This window comes from Mauremys mutica, chromosome 4 (genome assembly GCF_020497125.1).
Source record: "Mauremys mutica isolate MM-2020 ecotype Southern chromosome 4, ASM2049712v1, whole genome shotgun sequence".
NCBI lineage: Eukaryota > Metazoa > Chordata > Testudines > Geoemydidae > Mauremys > Mauremys mutica.
The window spans coordinates 31,539,560-31,561,866 of record NC_059075.1 but is presented as its reverse complement, the minus strand read 5'-3'; the positions used below and the strand labels follow the sequence as shown (position 1 = coordinate 31,561,866).

The window sequence follows — 22,307 nt, the reverse complement described above, 5'->3', positions numbered from 1 at the left end:
GAATTCAATACTCCGAGGACAGATATAAATCATGTAACAGATGATCAGAATTTATAACGAGTGCACACAGAAAGAGTAATTGGATCCTTAGGATAATAAAATATTCCATTGTTAAAAATGGCTGATGCTCCTTAATGGTATATTATACATTGGTGAACAAAGCTTGCACCAGGCTATGAAAACACATGAATTCTTTTGTTTGCTGTTTACCATTGCTGTGTCCATTTACACAGGTCAGAATTTCTATCTTCATATCACGATGTGGAGTTTTAATATATTTGACAAGTAGAACTAACCTGTCTAGAGATGGCAAGCTGCAGTGCCAGATAAAATGCTGCGAGATGATCTGTTGGAGACAAACTGTGGGCCCTGAAAAAAATCGAAACACAGTTAGTCTATTAAGACATGTTAACTACTATACATTCAGATCTCTTTTTGACTTGTCATTGGTTCATATTTTGACATAGGAGGACGTGCCAGTCTTCTGTCCCTCCCACACTGGATTGGTTATAAAGTCATTGCTCTTAACAACCCTGGGTTAAACAGAAACACCTTTTGGTTTTGCACAGAGTCCTTTTAGTGCAAGCAGACTATGTACCTTCAGTGCAATCTTAGAAGTGGATGAAGTGAAAAGTAAGAATTCTCATTAATTACGTTTAATCCCAGGTCCATGCCAGAGACACCTATAGAAGAGTTATTTGCACTAAGAACTCAATTTCTCACAATTAACTATGGGGATCTTATTTTACATTAAAAATTCAATGTGCTTTACAGTGACAATGAGAAGAACGATGCCAGCTTCATGACAGGCACCCGAGCCATCCCACTGATGCAGGGCAGGATGATGCTGAAGGCTAGACCTCAAGGAAAGGGAATGTACAGTGGAGTGAATCTTACTGTTGCACACCCTCCAGTGAGTGTTGCAGAATCCAGAAATCTGATCACACTCTCAACAACCCAGTATTCTGTACCTCCCTGGGGACCAGGCAGATGAGTCAGCCTGTCCAACTACAGGCACTCAAGAAAAAGGTAGGAGGGTATCCTGCTTCGCTGCTGTGCAGGAATTTTCCAGTCATCCCTTTCCCGCCATAGCACAGGGCAGGATAAGACCCCATATTTAAAAGGAGAGAAGAAATAGAGAGCAATGTTTCTTTTAAAAATAAACATTACTGCAGCACACAAAAAAGAAAGTAGGGGGCCCAATAACACCACCACTTTAGGATTAGACACTTAGGCCTGGTCTACACTAGCGTGGGGGGGGTCGAACTAAGGTACGTGACTTCAGCTACGCGAATAGCGTAGCTGAAGTCGAACTACCTTAGTTCGAGTTACTTACCCGTCCAGACGCCGTGGGATCGAAGTCCGCGGCTCCCCCGTCGACTCCGCCACCGCCATTTGCGGTGGTGGAGTTCCAGAGTCGACGGGAGCGCGTTCGGAGTTCGAAGTCTAATCTAGACGCGATAGTTCAAACTCCGAGAAGTCGAACGCTACGCGTCGACCCGGCAGGTAAGTATAGACCTACCCACAGTTAATGAAAATATCACTTTTCTGTTTGAAACATTTGTATCTATATTTATCATAAGTAACACCACAGGTTACTACAACAAAGAAATTAGAGGAAAAACATTTTTCTCTCAATTTTTTCCGGCTTTTTACTTTGTGCATTTGACAGAATTTTGTGTATAGACCATTTTGCTCCTTCTCCTGTAGAGTCAGTTTCCACTGCAGTTTGTGTGTTTGGGATTTTTTTTTTAAACATAGCAACAAAAGAGAAAAAGGATGTTAAAAATAAGTAAAAACACAAATACTGTCTGGTGAAAACTAAGGCATTAGGGTAGAACCTAACACAATTTCTAAACTTTGCTTTTAAAACAAGACTAGATTTCAAATTGATTGTGTTCTCTAACGGAGGTTATATTACAAATAGGACATAAAATAAAGATGCCAAGAAAATCTAGTTAGAATTCTTTTTTCAGAGAAAAAACATTGCTATCCTTTATGATCATGAAGGGAACCTTCTACACATGACTTGATCAGAGCGGTCATCCTGAATGTGCAGAAAGACAGTTCAAGTGGCTTGGTGGCTTCCCATAATACACCCGAGTCGCTGCAAAATGAAATTCTAGTAACCAGAGGAATTGGAGAGGGCTTCAAATTTACTACCAGATGCACATTACTCAGAGTGACATATGAGAGATGGAGACCATTAACAGGGTCAGGGGACATTTCTCATTTCACTCAGATTTTAAGTAGAAAACAAAAATAAAAAACCCACATAAAAGGAATGGCTTAGTGAATAAGTAATGAGCTACAGAGATCTTCACTTGTAGGTGTAGGTGTAATTTGGGGAGAAAGGGAGGCATCACCCCGCCCCAACAAAGGCAACACATGGGGGGAGGCACAGAGGGTCATGTGCCACTGCCCCCCTTGATTTCTGAGAGCGCTGAGCAGCCCTTGCAGGGCCTGCGGGAAATAGGAGGAGGAGAGGTCTGTCCTTCTCACACTGTGCCTCCCCCTCAGCATGTTTCCTGCTTGCTTGGCCCCTCTCCCCAGCAGCCAGGCCTGGGTGGGAAGGAGAGGGGGTAGTATGGGGCCGCTTCTCCTGCCGGGTGAGGGTGGTTGCTCTCAGTCACTGCCTCTGTGCAACGTGGTGACTGCCTGAGAGAGTCTGGCTGGGGAGGCAGTAGCAGCCTGCATGGTGGAGAGAGCACAGCTGCCCCGGACTGGGCGTAGGGTCGCTAGGGAAGGCACCGGGAGCAGGTTCCCTGTGCTTAGCCTGAGTTAGGGACTGTCAGGAGTCTACCCTCACTTGAAACTGGGCGGTTTCAAAGTGAGGACCCGCATGTCTTCCCCCCACCCCAAAATCCTAGGGTAGGTCTCCCCTTCGGCTGCCACCACCCGGTCAATTCCGTGGGCCGGGACACCCCTGTTTCCCCCCTTGGGAACACAGATCAATTCACAGAGGAGGAACCTTCCCCCTCCCCCCTGATTCAACTCCTTGAATCTCACACACACAGGGAAGCAGCCCACTTCCCCCTCCCCTTCCCCTGAATTTCCCCAAGGGAAGGAATTAACCAAGTCCAAAGAAAAGAAAAGAATTTATTAAAGAATAAAAAGAAAAATACAGAATCTCTATGAATCCAAGCTGGACACTCATAGGGTATAACCTTATCAATCTCTGGAGAGAATCCCCTCTCCCCCTTTTCTCAGTAAAAGCAATATCAGCAAACAGGACTAAAGCATTTCCTTTAGCAAACACACAATTGCAAATATAGAAATCAAATCATAAGACTAATTCGCCTTTCTAATTAATACTCACTATTAATTAGTAGAAACTACTCCAGGAGAACTTGGGGACATGACTGTCCTCTGTTAAATCCAAAAACAGTTCTCACACAGACAAAGGCTTCCCTCCACAGAGATTTGAAAAAATCTTATCTCTGATTGGTCCTCTGGTCAGGTGGTCACCAGGTACTACATGTTAACCCTTTACAGGTAAAACAGACCTTAACCCTTAACTATCTGTTTATGACAGGGACAGTGCCCGCGCACCTCCTCCCACTGAGGTGTCCGTGAGGGCACACGAGTTGGGGAGGGGAACGTTATGTTGTTTCTGTGAGTTTTTTCACCTCCTTCCCCACTAGGCTAGGGTCAGCCCCAGCCCAGAGGCACATATTCCCTGTTCCTGCAGCCCCAGCCCCCCAGGAGCTGGCAGGATTGGCTGCTTTGGCCCAGTGAAGTGGGGCTAGAAGGTTCTTGCACTCAGAGGCAATGTATGGGATGGGGCAGTCACATGACCCCCCAACCTTTAAACTGTGTACCCCCAATATCAGCAGGTACAGGTTGTCTCTGCCCCCAAATTGCAAGCCTTGGGCAGGCAAGGAATTTGCCTTCCCCATACGCGGCCCTGTTAGCCTGACTAACCTCAAGCTGCCCCCCAAACACAGAAGTCAAAGTACGCCTATGCTTGTAGGTTACTGGTTCAAAAATTCAGCTCTAGCCAGCAGTGACTTAAAACTGTTACCATCTGCCAGCTGTTCCGTGACTTATGTGAAATGATTATATCTGTACCACAGCAAACACTCCAGAAATCATCTAAACAAGTACTGTTTGCACAAACATGACTCCTGTGAAAAGAACTCGTGGTACAATATGATGTGGACAGGAATCTAAAATGCCACAACCGGCATCACGGCTGGCCTCCTTGAACCTTGGCAGAGGTAAAGGTCACTTGATATGTAACTACTCTCCTTCTTGAAAGGTTAGGGATAAGAATCTACATAGCAGTATGGTGAAGCCTGCACAGTTGCTGCCCTAATAACCTGTATTGTTGGTGAACCAAGTATTTCAGCTTCTACCATTCCTGAAGACCTAATTTATTTTCAAGAAGTGGGATGGAGTAAAGAGCACAGACAATCTGGAAAAAGTGCAAATAAGCATTCCTAGAAGTGACAATTTTTAAATGGAGTTGCCCTCCTCAGTCATAAAAACAACTGAGCTAGCAACGTTATTAACCACAGACACACACATTTCCAGCAGGGTTATATGCTGATGAATGTCAACTCTAAGTGACGCTTCACGCTACCAGACAAGTCAATACCAAACTTTCTAAAATTACTGTTTTCCTCCTCTTTGAAGCAAATTATAATGCTGTTAAGGTCCAGCAACTCCAACCATTGTAAATGGTCAATCCATTTTATACATGTATGTTTGAGCCAGTCACATCTGCAGTGTTACCATGTCCTGGTCGCAATACTGGAAGTGTTTTTTTAAAGTCTACTCTAACTGTTCACTGTCATTTTGAAATCCTATCCCACATGTTTTCACTAACAACTCCAAAGATACTTCAATTTAAAACTTTGGTACAAATTAATAATAAGAAATACCAGTTGACAGAATGAACATATAATTTTGATTTCAAGTAAATTGAAATTGTGCATTCAGACTGCTAAATACAGAACACCACAGTGTATGTTTCAAGTATGAACTGGTAATATAGAAATACAAAATATACAGCTTTTAAGAAAGGAAAAGAAGTAATCACCATTTTCCAAGGCACCCTATGTTTATATGCCTCTATTTAGGACAAAAATTTCAAAGCTTCAAATCACTAAAAAATTAAAATTCCATCCACACTCTACAGCTATAGGGCATCCATAAAAGCTCACTGAACAGACACCAGATATGTTTTCAGATATCACTGCTAACAAGTCTTAGAAACAGTATAGTTAAGAAGCCATCAGGAATCTTGTTAGCTGCTGTAAGAAAAGAAGCTGCAAAGATCCTAGGAGTAATAAAAACAGAAAATGAATGATAATGGTTGCATAGGAAAAAAATATCTTCTCATGAAGTCCGAACACATGTTATTGCAGAGAAAGAATTCTAGTAACACCCCCCATATACTATTCAGTATTTTTCACAGGGTTTCAGCCCAAACATTTACTGTACATCCTTTTCTAGGACAAAATACTGTAAGAATAACAAAAATCAGACAAACGGCACAGTCTCTGCTTTATCAAGGCACATAGCATTTCCATTAGGAAGCTCAAATTTTATTAATTTACAACTGCAGTAAAATACAGATCAAGGAAGCAACCAAGGTTTGGTACATGCTGCACACTTTAATCCTTGGGGAAATGGCAAGTTACCATACAGATCACTAGCAGAGACTTGCTTCCTAAGGGTTTTTGGATCTCCATGGCAAGCTGGAAGATGAGGAAGAGATAGTTGCAGCTACATAGTGAGCAGGGAAGGACTGGCTTCAGTCAAGAGTCTCACTCTGTCCCTGGCTTTTGGAAGGCAACCACGGAGGCAGGCAAGTCATGTTAGGAATTCAAGCCAGGGATGAAATGACATACAAGCCGCCAGCAGCTGAGTAAATGGAGTCAGGCTGACAGCAGAGCAAGGCAAGGGAATGGGGAGGCAAGTTAGTTGTTGATAGTTGGTAGTTGGTCCTGCTTTGAACAGGGGGTTGGACTGGATGACATACAAAGGTCTCTTCAACCCTAATTGTCTATGATTCTATGAAATGGAGGTGGTCAAGTTTTAGAACTTTGTGGTGATGGCAGGAATCATTGTGGAACCCAGGGAGGGACCAGGAAGTGGAAAGTGCACATTGAGAATGGGTGACAGGAGAAATCATGTACTCAAAAAAGGCTGAAGGAGCTCAATCTATTTAACTTAAGAGAGAGAAGGTTACTGGGTGACTTGATCACAGTCTGTAAGCACCTACATGGGGAAAAGGAGGTTACTTACCTGTAACTTAAGGTTGAGAGTTGTGGTCCCCTATCTGTATTCCACTGAGGGTTACGCATGCACACCACGTGCCTGAGTGAGAGAATTAGGGCAGACTGACCGCGTCTCTGAAGATGGCACTGGAAACGGAGTCTCTGGTAATCACATAAGGAGCTGCAAAGTTATGCACAGGTTGCCACTCTACAGATTTCACAGATAGGGACATTGTTGAGGAAGGTAATGGAAGAGGAAACCAACCTCGTGGAGTGAGTTCGAATACTGAATGGAAGTGTTCTATTGAGAACCTGACAGCATTGTTTAATACTGTTTGAGACTCATCTGGAGAGTCTCTGGGCCAACATCACTGAGCCCTTAAATCTCTCTTATTGAGGTGATTGTCACCAGGAAGGTTGTCTTCACTGACAAGTATATGAGCGAACAAGTGGTCATGGGTTCAAAGGGAGGTCTAGTCGGGCTTTTTAGCATGAGGTTTAGGTCCCATGTTGGGACTGGATATCTGGGTTTGGAAAAAAAGTTTAATATTCCCGCAAAGAATCATTTTGTGGTTGGATGTGAGAGCACTGACTATCCCTCTTCTTGTTGATGGAATGTCACTATAACTTCTAGGTGAACTTTGAGTGAAAGCCCAGATTTTTTTTTTTTTTTTAAAAGAGTCAGTACATAGTTTTGGGCCATTGGGAGAGTAGCTGATGTCAGAGAGATTTGTTGGGAATTACACCAAACCTGAAACCTGGACCACTTTTGCAGGGCAGTAGTGGAGTGGATTTTCTACTGCGCAGTTAACACTTCCTGTATCTTCTCAGCAGGCATGTTGCCAGTTGTTTCAGGTAAGGGTACCAAGTCTGTCTCAGCCATGTGGGAGCAATCAGTATGACATTTGCTCTCTCTCTTTATCTTTAGCTGGACTTTTGACAGTAGGGGAACAGGGGAAAGGCATAGAGAACGTCCCTGTCCCACCAAAGAAGGAGAGCATTGCCCAAGGAGTGTTGCCCTATCCTTAGCCTGGAGCAGTAGCATGGACATTTCTTGTTCAGGTAAGTGATGAACAGGTCTGTGGCTGATGTCTCCCATGGCCTGAGTAGGTCATGAAGCACTGCTGGGTTTATCTCTTACTTGTGGTCATGTGGGAATTTGTGACTGAGATTGTCCACTATCAAGTTTTGTATTCCAGGAAGGTAGGTCGTTGATAATGTGATGTTGTGGGAAATGCACCAGTTCCACAACTTTAGTGGTTCTGCGCAAAGGAAGAGTGACCTGGCTCCTCCCTGCCAATTTATGTAGTATATACATGGTATGTTGTCTGTTAAGACACTTGTGTTCCCTCGAGCAGTGGGAGGAAATGGACCCAGGCATTCCTGATCGCCCCGAAGAGGTTGATGTGAAGGGACATTTCCATGGATGACCTTTTGTCTTGTGTTGTAAAGTTGTTTAGATGTGCACCCCATCCTATGAGGGATGCGTTGGTGGTGAGAAGTAATGACAGGGAAGTTTGCAGAAAGAGAATCCCCTTGCAAACACTGGCTGGATTTTTCCACCAGTCAAGAGAGTTTTTGACCTTGGTTCGTAGTGACAGAGGTTTGTCTAATCTGTCTCTGTTGAACAGTATCTGGAGGCACTGCATATGAAGTCTGGCATGAGGTATCACCGCTGTGCCTTTCGCCATATCCCCCAGGATTTGGCGGCAGTGTCTTGCTGATATTTGAAGGCAGTTTTGTAGTGTCTCTATGGCCTGGACTACACTACTTGTTTATGTCGAATTTAGCAGCGTTGAAATGAATTAACTCTGCACTCGTCCACACAACGAAGCCCTTTACTTCGATATAAAGGATTTTTAAAATCAATTTCTGTATTCCTCCCCAACGAGGGGATTAGTGCTGAAATCGATATTGCTGGTTCGAATTAGGGTTAGCGTGGACGCAATTCGATGGTATTGGCCTCCGGGAGCTATCCCACAGTGCACCATTGTGACTGCTCTGGACAGCACTTTCAACTTGGATGCATGGGCCAGGTGTACAGGAAAAGCCCCACGAACTTTTGAATCTCATTTCCTGTTTGGCCAGTTTAGCTCATCAGCACAGGTAACGATGCAGTCCGAGAACTGAAAAACAGCTCCAGCATGGACCATACAGGAGGTACTGGATCTGATCACTATATGGGGAGACAATTCCGTGCTATCAGAACTACATTCCAAAAGACCAAATGCCAAAACATTTGAAAAAATCTCCAAGGCCATGATGGAGAGAGGCCACATACAGTGCCGCACGAAAGTTAAGTAGCTCAGACAAGCGTACGAGAAAACGGAATCAAATGGACGCTCCGGGACAGAGCCGCAGACATGCTGCTTCTACGCTAAGCTGCATGCAATTCTAGGGGGGGCCGCCACCACTACCCTGCCCCTGATCGTGGATTCCGAGGAGGGGGTAATCTCAGCCATGCCTGAGGATTTTGCGGACAAGGAAGATGAGGACGACGACGAGGACAACCTTGAGGAGAGCACACAGCACACCGTTCTCCCCAACAGCCAGGATCTTTTTCTCACTGTGACTGAAATACCCTCCCAACTCTCCCAAGGCGGTATCCCAGACCATGAAGCCGTAGAAGGGACTTCTGGTGAGTGTACATTTGTATATATAATACATGGTTTAAAAGCAAGCGTTTTTTAATGATTAATTTGCCTGTGGACTTGGGATGCATTCACGGCCAGTACAGCTACTGGAAAAGTCTGTTAACGTGTCTGGGGATGGAGCAGAAATCCTCCAGGGACATCTCCATGAAGCTCTCCTGGAGGTACAGCCATCGCAGAAGGTTTCTGGAGAGAACCAGCCACGCAGTGGGGGAAGGGGTAAAGTGATCATCCCAGAGAATTGGATGGGGGGGGGGGTTACTTTGGTTTCTGCTGCTGCACGTTAATAGCTGCTTTATGAAGGTTGCAGAAGCCAAAAGACTATGGCTTACCATGGCCGCCTGCAAGCCGAATTCTGTTGCCCGGCTCTGCATCTGTAATCTCTAACACCAAAGCTGCAAGCACTCAATATAAAAGATGCAAAATGCAACCTTGTACCGAAATCACATGTGCTATGTAATGTAAATAGTGTTGTTCACAGTGAAAGGGTATACCCATTGTTCTGTAAATTGTATCTTTTAAAATACTTCTCTCCCTTTTTTCCCCTCACACAGCTGCAAATTTTTCAAGCCTCCCTCCTCCATCCCAAAGGCTCTCTCAGATAAAGCGGCAAAAAAAAACGCATGCGAGATGAAATGTTCTGAGATCATGCAGTTGACCCGCAATGAGAGAGCTCATCTGAATGAGTGGAAGGACACAGTATCACAATACAGGAAAGTGGCCAATGACCGTGAGGACAGGAGGGACGAACGTGAGGACAGGAGGGACGAACGTGAGGACAGGAGGGACGAACGTGAGGACAGGAGGGACGAACGTGAGGACAGGAGGGACGACTGAGATGAGAGGTGCCAGCAGGAAGATCAGAGGAGGCAAGATGCAATGCTGGGGCTACTGCGGGATCAAACGGACATACTCCGGCGTCTGGTGGAGCATCAGGAACGGCAGCAGATCACAGAGTGCTGCTGCAGCTCCTGTTTAACCGCCCTCCCCCATCCCCAAGTTCCACAGCCTCCTCACGCAGATGCCCAAGAACCCGGGGGGGGGGGGGAGGGGAGGCTCCGGGGAACCAACCACTCCACCCCAGTGGACAGCCCAAGCAACAGAAGGCTGGCATTCAACAAGTTTTGAGGTGGCCTTTTTCTTCCCTCCTCCCACACCCCACCTGGGCTACCTTGTCAGTTATCTCCCTATTTTTATAATCAATTAATAAAGAATACATGTTTTTTAAACGATAGTGACTTTATTTCCTTTGCAAGCAAGCTATGATCGAAGGGGGGAGGGTGGGTGGCTTACAGGGAATGAGTCAATAAGGGGGCGGGTTTTCATCAAGGAGAAACAAACAGAACTGTCACACCATAGCCTGGCCAGTCATGAAACTGGTTTTCAAAGCTTCTCTGATGCGCAGCGCTTCCTGGTGTGCTCTTCTAATCGCCCTGGTGTCTGGCTGCGCGTAATCAGCAGCCAGGCAATTTGCCTCAACCTCCCACCCCACCATAAACGTCTCTCCCTTACTCTCACAGAGATTGTGGAGCACACAGCAAGCAGCAATAACAATGGGAATACTGGTTTGGCTGAGGTCTGAGCGAGTCAGTAAAGTGCTCTAGCAACCCTTTAAACATCCAAATGCACATTCTACCACCATTCTGCACTTGCTCAGCCTACAGTTGAACAGCTCTTGACTACTGTCCAGGCTGCCTGTATGGCTTCATGAGCCATGGCATTAAGGGGTAGGCTGGGTCCCCAAGAGTAACTATAGGCATGCCAACATCCCCAACTGTTATTTTCTGGTCTGGGAAGCAAATCCCTTGCTGCAGCTGTTTAAACAGACTAGTGTTCCTGAAGACGCGAGCGTCGTGAACCCTTCCCAGCCATCCCACGTTGATGTTGGTGAAATGTCCCTTGTGATCCACCAGTGCTTGCAGCACCATTGAAAAGTACCGCTTGCGGTTTATGTATTTGGCTGCCCTGGTGGTCCGGTGCCAAGATAGGGATATGGGTTCCATCTATCACCCCACCACAGTTAGGGAATCCCATTGCAGGAAAGCCATCTACTATGATCTGCACATTTCCTAGAGTCACTACCTTTGGTAGCAGCAGCTCAGTGATTGCTTTGGCTACTAGAATCACAGCAGCCCCCACAGTAGATTTGCCCACTCCAAATTGATTCCTGACCGACCGGTAGCTGTCTGGGGTTGCAAGCTTCCACAGGGCTATTGCCACTCGCTTGTGAACTGCGAGGGCTGCTCTCATCTTGGTATTCTGGCGTTTCAGGGCAGGGGAAAGCAAGTCACAAAGTTCCATGAAAGTGCCCTTACATATGCGAAAGTTTCGCAGCCACTGGGAATTGTCCCACACCTGCAACACTATGCGGTCCCACCAGTCTGTGCTTGTTTCCTGGGCCCAGATTCGGCGTTCCACGGCATGAACCTGCCCCATTAACACCATGATCTCCAAAGCGCCGGGGCCCGCGCTTTGAGAGAATTGTGTGTCCATTTCCTCATCACTCTTGTCACCGCACTGCTGTCGCCTCCCCCTCGTCTGGTTTTTCAGGTTCTGGTTCTGCATAAACTGCATGATAATGTGTGAGGTGTTTACAATGTTCATGACTGCTGCGTTGAGATGAGCGGGCTCCATGCTTGCCGTGGTATGGCGTCTGCACTGAAAAAAGGCGCAAAACGATTGTCTGCCGTTGCTCTGGGGAGGGGCGACTGAAGACATGGCTTACAGGGAATTAAAATCAACAAAGGGGGTGGCTTTGCCTCAAGGAGAAAAACAAACAACTGTCACACAGAATGGCCCCCTCAAGGATTGGACTCAAAACCCTGGGTTTAGCAGGCCGATGATTTCACAGGGTGGGTGGGGGGGAAGCAAATGAATACAAAACAAATCTGGTCTATTTCTTGTTTTGATCCACTCCATCTATCTTTTACATCTTAGGCTGGCAGCAGACGGTGCAGTACGACTGCTAGCCATCGTCATCTCCTGGGTGCTCACCAGGAGACGGTGCAGTACGAGTGCTAGCCATCGTCATCTTCTGGGTGCTCGGCAGAAGATGGGAATAACCTGGCTGAGTCACTCCCATGTGTGCCCAGGTGCCCCTGACCGACCTCACTGAGGTTGGCTAAAAGAGCACCCAGGAGTACGATGACGATGGCTACCAGGCATAATACACCGTCTGCTGCCAAAAGGTAATAAGCTGCTGCAGTGTAGCAATGCAGTCCCAAGTCTGCCAGCACCCAGGAGACATACGGTGACGGTCAGCTGAGCGGGCTCCATGCTTGCCGTGGTATGGTGTCTCCACAGGTAACCCAGGAAAAAAGGCGTGAAACAATTGTCTGTCATTGCTTTCACGGAGGGAGGGAGGGAGAGGAGGGCCTGACAACATGTACCCAGAACCGCCCGCGACAATGTTTTTTGCGCCATCAGGCACTGGGATCTCAACCCAGAATTCCAATGGGCAGCGGAGACTGCAGGAACTATGGGATAGCTACTCACAGTGCAACACTCTGGAAGTCGACACTAGCCTCGGCACTAGGGACGCACACCGCCGATTAACGTGCTTAGTGTGGATGCATGCACTCGACTTTATACAATCTGTTGCCAAAAATCTAATTCTGTAAAATCGGAGTAATTCCGTAGTGTAGACATACCCTTAGAGTGTGGCCAGAACCTGTGCTGAGGCAGAGCGCTTTGGCCTGTAATGAGGCCAACTCCTATGAACTCTAGGTGCTGTACAGCGGTGAAGGTTGATTTTTGGATGTTGATCTGTTCTGTGAATAAGTCTACTGTGGTTTTGGTAACCCAGTGGGCCTCATTGAAGGAGTGGCCTCTGAAGAAACAATCATCCAGGTGGGGTAGATCATGATTCCCTGTGAGCATAGGTAAGGCACCACTATGGAGAGGACCTTGGAGAATATTCTTGGAGCTGATGAGAAACCAAAGGGGAGTACTTTGTATTGGTAGTGGTCCTGGCCTAGGGTAAAACTGAGAAATCGTCTGTGTGAAGGTAGGATAGATATGTGGAAATCGCTGCTAGTATGACCATACTGAATTTCTGAGCTTTGACAAATTTGTTCAGAGCCATGAGGTCCAGCATGGGTCTCCAACCTCCCTTCTTCTTGGGTATCAGGAAATAATGAGACTAAAAACATTTGCCCCCTCGCAGATGTTGAGGTACTGGGTCTACAGCTCCTAACTGGAGGAGGAGATCTATTTCTTGTTGCAGTAAACTCTCGTGAGAAGGGTTCCTGAAGAGGGATGGGTGTTTGGGGAGGGCAGCAAAGTGAATAGAGTACACATTGCAGATGATTTCCAGGACCCATTGGTCTTGATGTTATGTGTTCCCAGATGCTGCGGAACGGGGCAAGCTGGTAATCAAATGGATGCGATGTGTTGGTCAGCTGCAGCAGTTGAGGGGATTGGTCTGTCAACCCCTTAACCAACACATCAAAACTGATGTTTTGAGGTAGATGGTTGCAACGTGGAAGGCTCTGGGACTGATGGCTTATGTATGGAGAATCTGGATTTCTTTCTCTGAGGCTTGTAGAAACGCTGGGTTGGGAACTGCAAAGTACAGTATTTATGTTGAGGTTGCAGACTAAGCTTTCTCTTTTGTCCAGGAGTATAGATCCCTACTGAGTAGAGAGTCGCCCTGGAATCTTTAATGGTCCAGAAGAACGAGTCAGGCTTTTTAGCAAACAGTTTGGTGCCTTCGAAGGGAAGGTCTTCTACAGTTGTTTGCACTTCCTTAGGGAAGCCAGACAGGTGTAACCAAAAGGCTCATCACATAACCACTGCAATGGAGATGGACAGGGCTGCTCTGTCAGTTGCATTGAGTGCTGACTGGAGCGCTGTTTTGGCCACTAGTTGTCTCTCCTGGATAATAGCCCAGAACTGGTCATGGTATGACTCTGGGAGCTGATCAGTAAAAGTGTTCAGCTTTGTATAATTGAAAGTGTCATATTTTGCTGTTAATGTTTGATAATTGGCAATTCTAAATTGCAATGTGGCTGAGGAGTAGGGCTTTCTCCCAAAGAGCTCCAGGTGTTTCCAATCCGTATCATAGGGGATTTCATTTGGTGATGGTGGCCATGGGAATTTCCTGCATCCATGACAACAGAATTAAGGGGAGGTGGAGAAAAAGGAATTCCATCTTCCTAGCTGGGATGTAAATATTTTTTAATTGGACCATTTGTAAGTAGGTATCACCAATGCTGGGGTTTGCCATAACTTGAACAGGTCCAGAAGGACCTCATTGATGGGGAAGACTATTCTGGAGAATGAGAAAGAGTGTAAGATCTTTTACCTCCTCCAGGGGTATCTAGAAAAGCAGGAAATTGTTGGGCAAGGAAGATGGAGGGGGCATCACTCCCTTGCCTGAAGAGGAGGAAGAGATGTTGGTTCTCAGTGTAACTTCCTCCTCGAATCCACCCTCCTGTTCCTCCAAAGATCTCCTCTGGGGGTTCGGCAGTTCTGGATGCTGTGGTTGAGGGAGAATGTCTCAGGGACTTCATGGTGAGTCAAGCTGGAAGCCCAAGAGGTGTGAGGTCTATATGTTACCCAGGGATCCCAGTAGGGCCACTGGGGTGGTGGGAATGGCTGGCTGTACCATGGTGGTGGAGGAGGTTGAGGGTATGACTGAGGAGCCCCTTGATAACAGGCACCATAGGGAGCATGAGAGGAGTGGTGACCTCCTCTGGCTCACTGTCTGAGTCACCACTAGAAAATGAAAGTGCATGGCAAGGTGCCAGAGAAGACTCCCATGACTGGAGAAGACTTGGTACCAGAGCCATAGTGCCAAGAAGAGAAGACTCTGGTATATCAGATAACTTAAGTTCTCTTCAGTGCTACAAATTCTGTTGTGCGGACCAACACAGTGCCGATGCCAATACAAAGGAAGTCTCAGATTTCGCCTGTACCAAGCGCTCTGGTCCTGGGTGGCTCACAGTTGACAGTACCAAAAGTAAAGCTTGTACCACCAGCATCTTCTTAACACTGTGCTCCCTGCTCCTGTCCTTATCCACTGGTATCGTTGGTTCAGTCCCTGTGCCTATCAGGTTTTTAGGTGTATCATCGTACCTGCCATTCCAGACCCTCATGAGCTATGTTTATTATGCTTGGACTGTCTCAGTACCGACGATACCAAGCATGCTGGTGAACTTCTGCTAGCTCGGAGTTCATTCTGGGGACTCTCAGCTCTTTTTTTAGATGCTTTACCTGAGAGGTTTGCGGCTGTTTTCTTCGATTCATAGTCCCTGTATGTTGAGGGCCGTGGGGAAGATCTGTGCCTTCTCGGTGATTCTTGGTGCAGATCTAGGGAAGGCTGAAGGGCTGCCTCCATCAGGATGATTTTCTGTCTCAGTTCCTGTCACGGGGGCAAGTGCATCCCCCGTCCCCGTATGGGGCGGGGCAAGGGTGTTGTAGCCCCGTGGTTAAGTCCGCTTGACTGTTCTTATCCTCAGGGCAGTATGGCCTAATGGCCAAAGTCTATCTGGTCACCCTTCCTGACAGGGCTAGGCGGACTGGTGGCCAAAGTCAATATGCATGCCGGCTCCCTAGGGGCGGTAGGGCCTCATGACAAGTCAACAAGGCTGCCCTTTCCCTAGGGCAGAATGGTCCAGTGGCCAGAGTTAACATGGCTGCCCTCCTCCGCATGGCTGAGAGACCTAGTGACCAGCTCAGGGAGTGGGCGGTGGATGGGGTAAGGGGACCCAGGCCCTCTGTACTCCACCAGATCCCAGCCCAAAGTCCTGGCAATGGCGAGTACAGAGATCTGATCAAAGAGTCAGCAGGATCTGACCGAAACACGCTGACAACACCAAGCACAATGGCTAGTGCCCCCTGGGCTACTTCCTACCCTGTCTCCTGATGCAGTGGTCCGGGTGTCTTCAGGGTCTCTGGGTTCCTCGGCCTGTGCAGCTCCCAACAGCTCCGACCTTCCTTGGGCGTCAGTATGTACGTGGGAATCCTCTTGTGTCTTGGCACCTTGGGCTTCTGTGTCCTGGGCCTTCCACACACGTCTCCCTGCAAGGTCCGTCATCCCTCCTCGGCAGTCAGCCCAGACTGGGTTGAGTTGCTTCCTTTTATACTTTCGTGGATATTCACCCACGAAAGCTCATGCTGCAAAACGTCTGTTAGTCTATAAGGTGCCACAGGATTCTTTGCTCCTTTTATACTGGTGTTCCAGTTGGAGCATGGCCAGCAGGGGCAAGGGGGCAGGGCTTCCTCTGTCCAGAGTGTGGCGTTAGCCCCTTCTTGACCAGTGTGGGAAAAGTGCACCCTGTCACAGCTCCCTATCCTTCCATGACCTGGGTTTAAGCTGTTGACAGAGACCACACTTTTGAGGAACATGGCCTTCCCGGAGGCAGCATATGCAGCAATAATGTTTATCTGCCACAAGGATGGCCTCCTTACATGAGAGGCACTTCTTGAAGCCCAGTGAGCTGGGCATACCCTGCTGCGGAAAGGGTTCCCCAACAAAGGGGGAACATTAAGTTTTTGGGGTTTTCTTTTGTTTTTAAAGTGAAAATAAAGAAAATCTACAACTAAGAAGGAAGGAGATGAACTAGCTACTAAAAATACTAATAAAGATTAAAGATAATGATTACAAATGGACTGCTAGCAGCTCCCTCTCCATCGATGGGGGTTCACCCCAGCATGCTGGTTAGCCTTGTGGTGGGGCACAAGTGGGGACAGCACATGTGTAGGTCAAATGGACACTGCTACCAAAGTTCTCCAATCAGCAATGCAGGGATGCACGTGCACCTACAGTGGAGCACCCACAGTAGAGACACTACTCCAAAAAGAACAGAGTAATCTTCCACAGGAGGAAGGAATGTGCTGATTGCCACCAGGTGGACTCGCAAAAGCACTGAAGGCATGACCCAATGACTTTAAGGATAAAATGCAGTCTAGAATGAGGGGAATTCCTGCTGCTTCTGGTAAAACCCCTTTATGTTGTGCCCAAGACAAAAAACATCTCCACTTAGTCTGGTAACATTGTCTAGTGAAATCCTTCCTACTGTTAGAGAGAATGTCTTGTACAGCCAAGGCGCATGTCTGCTCTAGACTAGATTCCCATTCAAATACCACGCCCTGAGGTGGAGTATATGTGAATTGTGATGCTTGATCTTGCCACTGTACTGGGTCAGAGGATCGGGAAAGTACAGGATGGGAATTGGTGGGCCGGATGACATGTGCAGGAAATTGGGGAACCAGAACTGTCTTGGCCAGAGGGGCCGATGAGAAGACAGTCATCCTGTCTTGTTGGATCTTGTGCAGCACGCGAAGCAGGAGCAGTAGTAGAGAAAAGGCATAGTTGAGTTGGTCCAGGAAAGTAGGAGAACATTGCCCTGGAAGTGGAAGCCGAGGCGTATTTGCTGTTTATGTATATGTAACCCTCTGTGGAATATAATAGGGACCATCACGCAAAGCACAATAAATATTTGATAATGGGATCTTCAATCTAGCAGACAAAGATATCACAAGACCCAGTGGCTGCAAGTTGAAGCTAGACAAATTCAGACTGCAAATAAGGGATACATTTTCAACAGTGAGGGTAATTAATCATTGGAACAATTTACAAAGGGTAGTGGTGGAGTCTTCCTCACTGGCAATTTTTAGATCAAGATTGGATGTTCTCCTAAAAAATATGCTCTAGTTCATATAAATTATTCTGAAGATCTGTGGCCTGTGTTATTCGGGTGGTCAGACTAGATGATTACATTGGTCCCTTGTGGCCTCAGAATGTATGAATCCTCAGTGTTCTAAGGGCTTACAAAAGTCTCAAGACAGTTACAGACTGCAACAACTATTGTAACTCACTGATAAGTGAGTGCTACAGGTCCCGCTCTGTGCTAATCCACATAGGAAATTAGTTGTTACAGACCTCAGATAGGGAGACATGGTTCTTTAGCTCAAGCCATAGATGTTCATGCTTTTGCTCTGAAGGTCCACAGTTCAATTCCAGTATGTCAGACAAGACGACAACTGTCATACCATCATAGTATCATACATGTCCATTTTTCCTCTATTCCCCTCCAATCTAATGTCACCATATTAAACAAAACCCTACATATTCTTGTAAAAGTGACTCAAGTATAAGTCAATGATCCCCATGTTTAATAGGAAAAAAACCTGCAAAAGCCTTTTGACTTTTATATAACCCAAGTGGGCTTATGCAAGAGTATATACATTAGCAAGAATCAAGTGTAGACACTGTGGCACTTCTACTATTTAAACTTCTTTCTATATTTATAATCTTTAATTCATGTACAAACTGACTCCTTTTTGTTCCCCCTTTTCTCTTCCAAACAGTTCTGACCCTGGGTCAAGATTTGGGGATATGCGCATGTGTGATTTGCATTGTCATTGCCTGCGCTGTGACTGTTCTGTGGCTACAGAGGACTTCATTCTCCAGATCTAGCAATCCAGCATATTTTACAATGATAAACTCCCTGTTTATTCAAATGCACAAAGAAACTATATCACATATCACTCTAAAACTATGCATACGCAATTGCAAAAATCTTGGTGTACACTTTGATCAATGACAATCACTACAAAAATGTTTTTACTGGATTCAACAGTGACCTTAAGACTCTATTTCCTTTCTTTCTTTCTTTTTTCCCCCCCCCCTCCCCTTTAGCACATCAGAAAGAGAGAACATTTCATTAAAGGACTGTTAGATGAACAATAGTCTCTGGTAGATGGCAACAAAAATATCTTTAATAATGAAATAAGAGGAAATCTTTTGGAATCTGTTTGGATTTGCCTGGCAGAAACTGATTAACTGAATGTTAATGCAATATGTTCTGTACCCATGAAACCAGACTCCCAGAGGTAAAATCCTCATTATATAATCTTCATAGATATCTTTTTTTAAAACCACATACAGCAAGGTTTTTCACTATGTACAGCTGAATGAAATGAAAAGATTAACACCCACTCACCTCTGAAATGCAAGAAGAGCCTTTCTCTGCAGGACCTCTTGCATCCCTCGCAAAGATGCTAAAAAAGGATATATTAATCAGCGATATTTAAGAGTCAAAGATTTGCTTGCACATGCTTACTGAACAAAGATTAATACATTCACAGACTATTATGACAAAAATGATGCAAAAAACGTACAACACATTTTCTTTTAGAGGCTGGTGTGTCTGAGGTTTTTCCATTATATGACTGGTATTTTCTAACTCTATGAGTATGTCTAAACTGCAGGTGGGAGCGTGCTCCCCAGCATGGGCAGACAGACACACGGTAGCTTTGCTCGAGCTAGTGCACTAAAATTAGCAGTGTAGCCAGAGTAGCATAGGTGGCCAACTGTCTGAATGCATAACAAGGGTGTCTGGGCAGGTTTGTGCTTGGGCAGCTAGTCTGAGCTGCTGCTGTCTCTGCTATTTTGCTAAACTGGTATCTTTAGAGTGCTAGCTCGAGCAAAGCAAGCACATCTGTCTACCCATGCTGGGACGCATACTCCAGCTGCAGTGTAGACATACCCAATGCGTGAATTCTTTTCTTACCATCAGTGGCTTGCAGGCTGTAAGTTAGTCCCAATGCTAAATAGCCTTTTGCTTTGAACTCCGATGTTTTGTCACCAACATCAACAACCGTTTTGGCAAATCTTTCCGCTTCTTCCAACTGAAAATATTACAAAAGATGAACATAAGTCTTTGTCAGAGTTTTGCTTTTGAAAACTCCACACACAAAACCATAAATATAAAGCAAGCCAAAATCTGTGTTACAGTGAGTCTAAAATTAGAAAGAAGTGTACAGACCATGGATGCAATATACATTAGGTCAGTTTAACAAATAATATCAACCATTACCACTTCCTTTAAGCACCCCGCTGCCCTTTTCCGCCTACATTTAGTTGTCCTATTAACTCCACAACAAAGAATATAGCTCTTACACAAGGCCGAGACACCCATTTCTATGGTGAAATGGGAACTAGCACTGAAAGGATACAAGTGAACTTGAAATTTAGTCTGTTAAACAAACAAACAAAAAAAGGATTTAAAATCTATTTTCAGATCCAATACCTATCCCTGAACCCCACCCACCAACCTCTACTGCCTTACAGTCACATTTCCCAATTAAAATTTTTTTTTCCTGATGACTTATTTCTCTGTGAAACACCCCACTAATAACTGCAGAAACTAAGGCCCTGATTCCGCACGGCAGATCTCTTCATCACACGCACAGACATTGATTTGGCTTTGCTAATGCAGAGCTCCTTGTAAGATCCAGGCCTGTCTACACATTCATACACCACTCCCTCTCCTACACTTTGCGATGTCAAGTAGTTAGACTACAAACTACAAAGAAAAAACAACATGAATTTACTGGAAATGAATCTAAAACCTACATGCCCAATACAGCAAGCTGCTCCATGCAGGATTCACCTATGCAGGAAAATTTACAGAACTCGGACCACTATTAGCAATCAAGTAATACTATGTTTTCAGCAACTTAAGTCATATCCCTGCTACTGAACCATTTTCTCATTTCTGCTTGAACTAAACAAAAGCAATATTTATAAAGCACTGCCCTGCCTCTGTGGTACTATACATTCAAAGCAAATTAAATATAACCATAATTATTACAAAAACTGCACATCTTCCTCCCAACCATTTCCTCTGGAAGCTACAGGCCCACCTTGCAACTCATACAATAACCACAATGAACGCTAAATTATTCTTTTTATTAAATCAATGTCTTCTGGAGAGAGATACCTGTTTCAAGGGGATCTAATAATGTATTTTACTATTAAATAACACTTTCAAGTTAAATATGGTCTCAAATTTAGGTTGTATAAAAAAAAAAGTGAGCTTTTCCAAAACCTAACATCAACAGAAATGTTACTACGAAATTCTTTCAAGAGGAAATTTTACCTTCTGATCTTGGGATGTCTGAATAATTAATAAAATGTAATGCTGTCAACTCCTCCCTCCAATTATTTACTCTTAAAGCTAAAATAAGTGACTAATCTCTGAACCATATAACCATTAAAGCAAGTGGTGTGCTGTGTGGATAATTACCTATCTCTGAAATCTGTATGCAAAAAATTCTGCTCCTATATAAGTGAAAAAGTTTTGTGCTAAAGTGGTTGTCATTTATTAAAAACTCAGAATTTAACAGTTACCACCCCTTAGTGTCTGAAACATATTAGCGATTTCTTACAATACCAGAAATCAAGGTGTGCTAACTTTTGTTAAATGTTGACTTTAATGGCAATAACTGTTCCTGAATATTTTTAAATCATGGAGATATAAAGACAGTGATAAACAGTACTATTCAACTGCGATCCTATAGAAAATATTCTGTATTTTTATCAATATTCTATTGCGTGCTGTCAATGTGTCTACCATATTTTCAAAGTCCATAACCATGGATTTGTCACATTCTGAAATTCTCAGTCCTTGCTGATCTGACTGCTAATATAAACTTACCCAGTGAAGAGATCCCATGCATAGCTTTGCAGCAAGAAGTGGAATAGTAGCATCATCTGGTTTCAAACGTATACACTCCTTCAAGACTTTCACAGCTCGAGCAGACTGTATAAAAATGTATTTTTCACTGTGAAACACTAAAAGCACAAGCCCAACATCTCACTACTGCAAGACCCCTAATGCTACATTTTTTAGTTTCTGTTTTACTAGCTGAAGGAACCACTATTAATTCATTTTTATTTTAACAATCCGCCATAAGCATCTGTACAGATCAGATATAAGACTTTATACACTGTATAGTCAATCATGTTGGATTAAATGCCAGCCCTGCATATCACTCCAATGGTGCAGAAGAGCTAGAAAACTGCCCTACCAGGGGAGATAAGGGCTCACCTTTGGTCTATAGCACTCCACTTCTGATCCCCCCACAGAATAGGGGCATGACTAAGGCTGAGGCAGGGGGTTGGGGTGCAGGAGGAGGTGACGGCTCTGGGTGGTGGTTACCTTGTGGGGACTCCCTGGAAGCGGCAACATGTTCCTGGTGGAGGCACACCGCCTCTGCCTGCAGGCACCACCCCCGCAGCTCCCACTGGCCATCGTTCCCAGCCAATGGGAGCTGCAGAGCGGGTGCTTGGGGCGGGACAGCGCATGGAGCCCAATGGCCGCACCTCTGCCTAGGGGCTGCAGGGACATCCTGTCAGGCGCCCTCCCCAATACCAGTGGGGGTCCTGGGTTACGTGCCACCTCCAGCACCCACGGCACCCCTAGTCTGCCCCCTGCCTCAGAGCACTCAAGTTTTAGTCAGGGGTATATAGTACAAGTCATGGACAGGTCACAGGCCGTGAATTTTTGTTTACTGCCTGAGACCTGTCCATGACTTTTACTAAAAATACCTGTGACTAAAACCTAGACTTAAGCATGACTAGTGAAGGGATAGGACGAATATAGCCAGAACAAGCTGTACTCCAGTGATGCCCAGT

At 45.4% G+C, this 22,307-nt stretch overlaps 1 protein-coding gene across 3 annotated transcripts in view; it reads right to left on the bottom strand.

Moving 5' to 3' along the window:
• Positions 1-22,307, bottom strand: part of TTC7B (tetratricopeptide repeat domain 7B) — a 304,133-nt gene that overhangs the window by 120,641 nt on the left and 161,185 nt on the right. For all 3 annotated transcript variants that reach the window (XM_045016346.1, XM_045016347.1, XM_045016349.1), the window contains 4 exons: positions 21,328-21,432; positions 19,399-19,516; positions 18,829-18,886; positions 297-369 (listed from right to left, as the gene is read on the bottom strand). In XM_045016346.1, the coding sequence (XP_044872281.1) occupies positions 297-369; positions 18,829-18,886; positions 19,399-19,516; positions 21,328-21,432 (354 nt within the window). The remainder of the gene's footprint in view (positions 1-296; positions 370-18,828; positions 18,887-19,398; positions 19,517-21,327; positions 21,433-22,307) is intronic.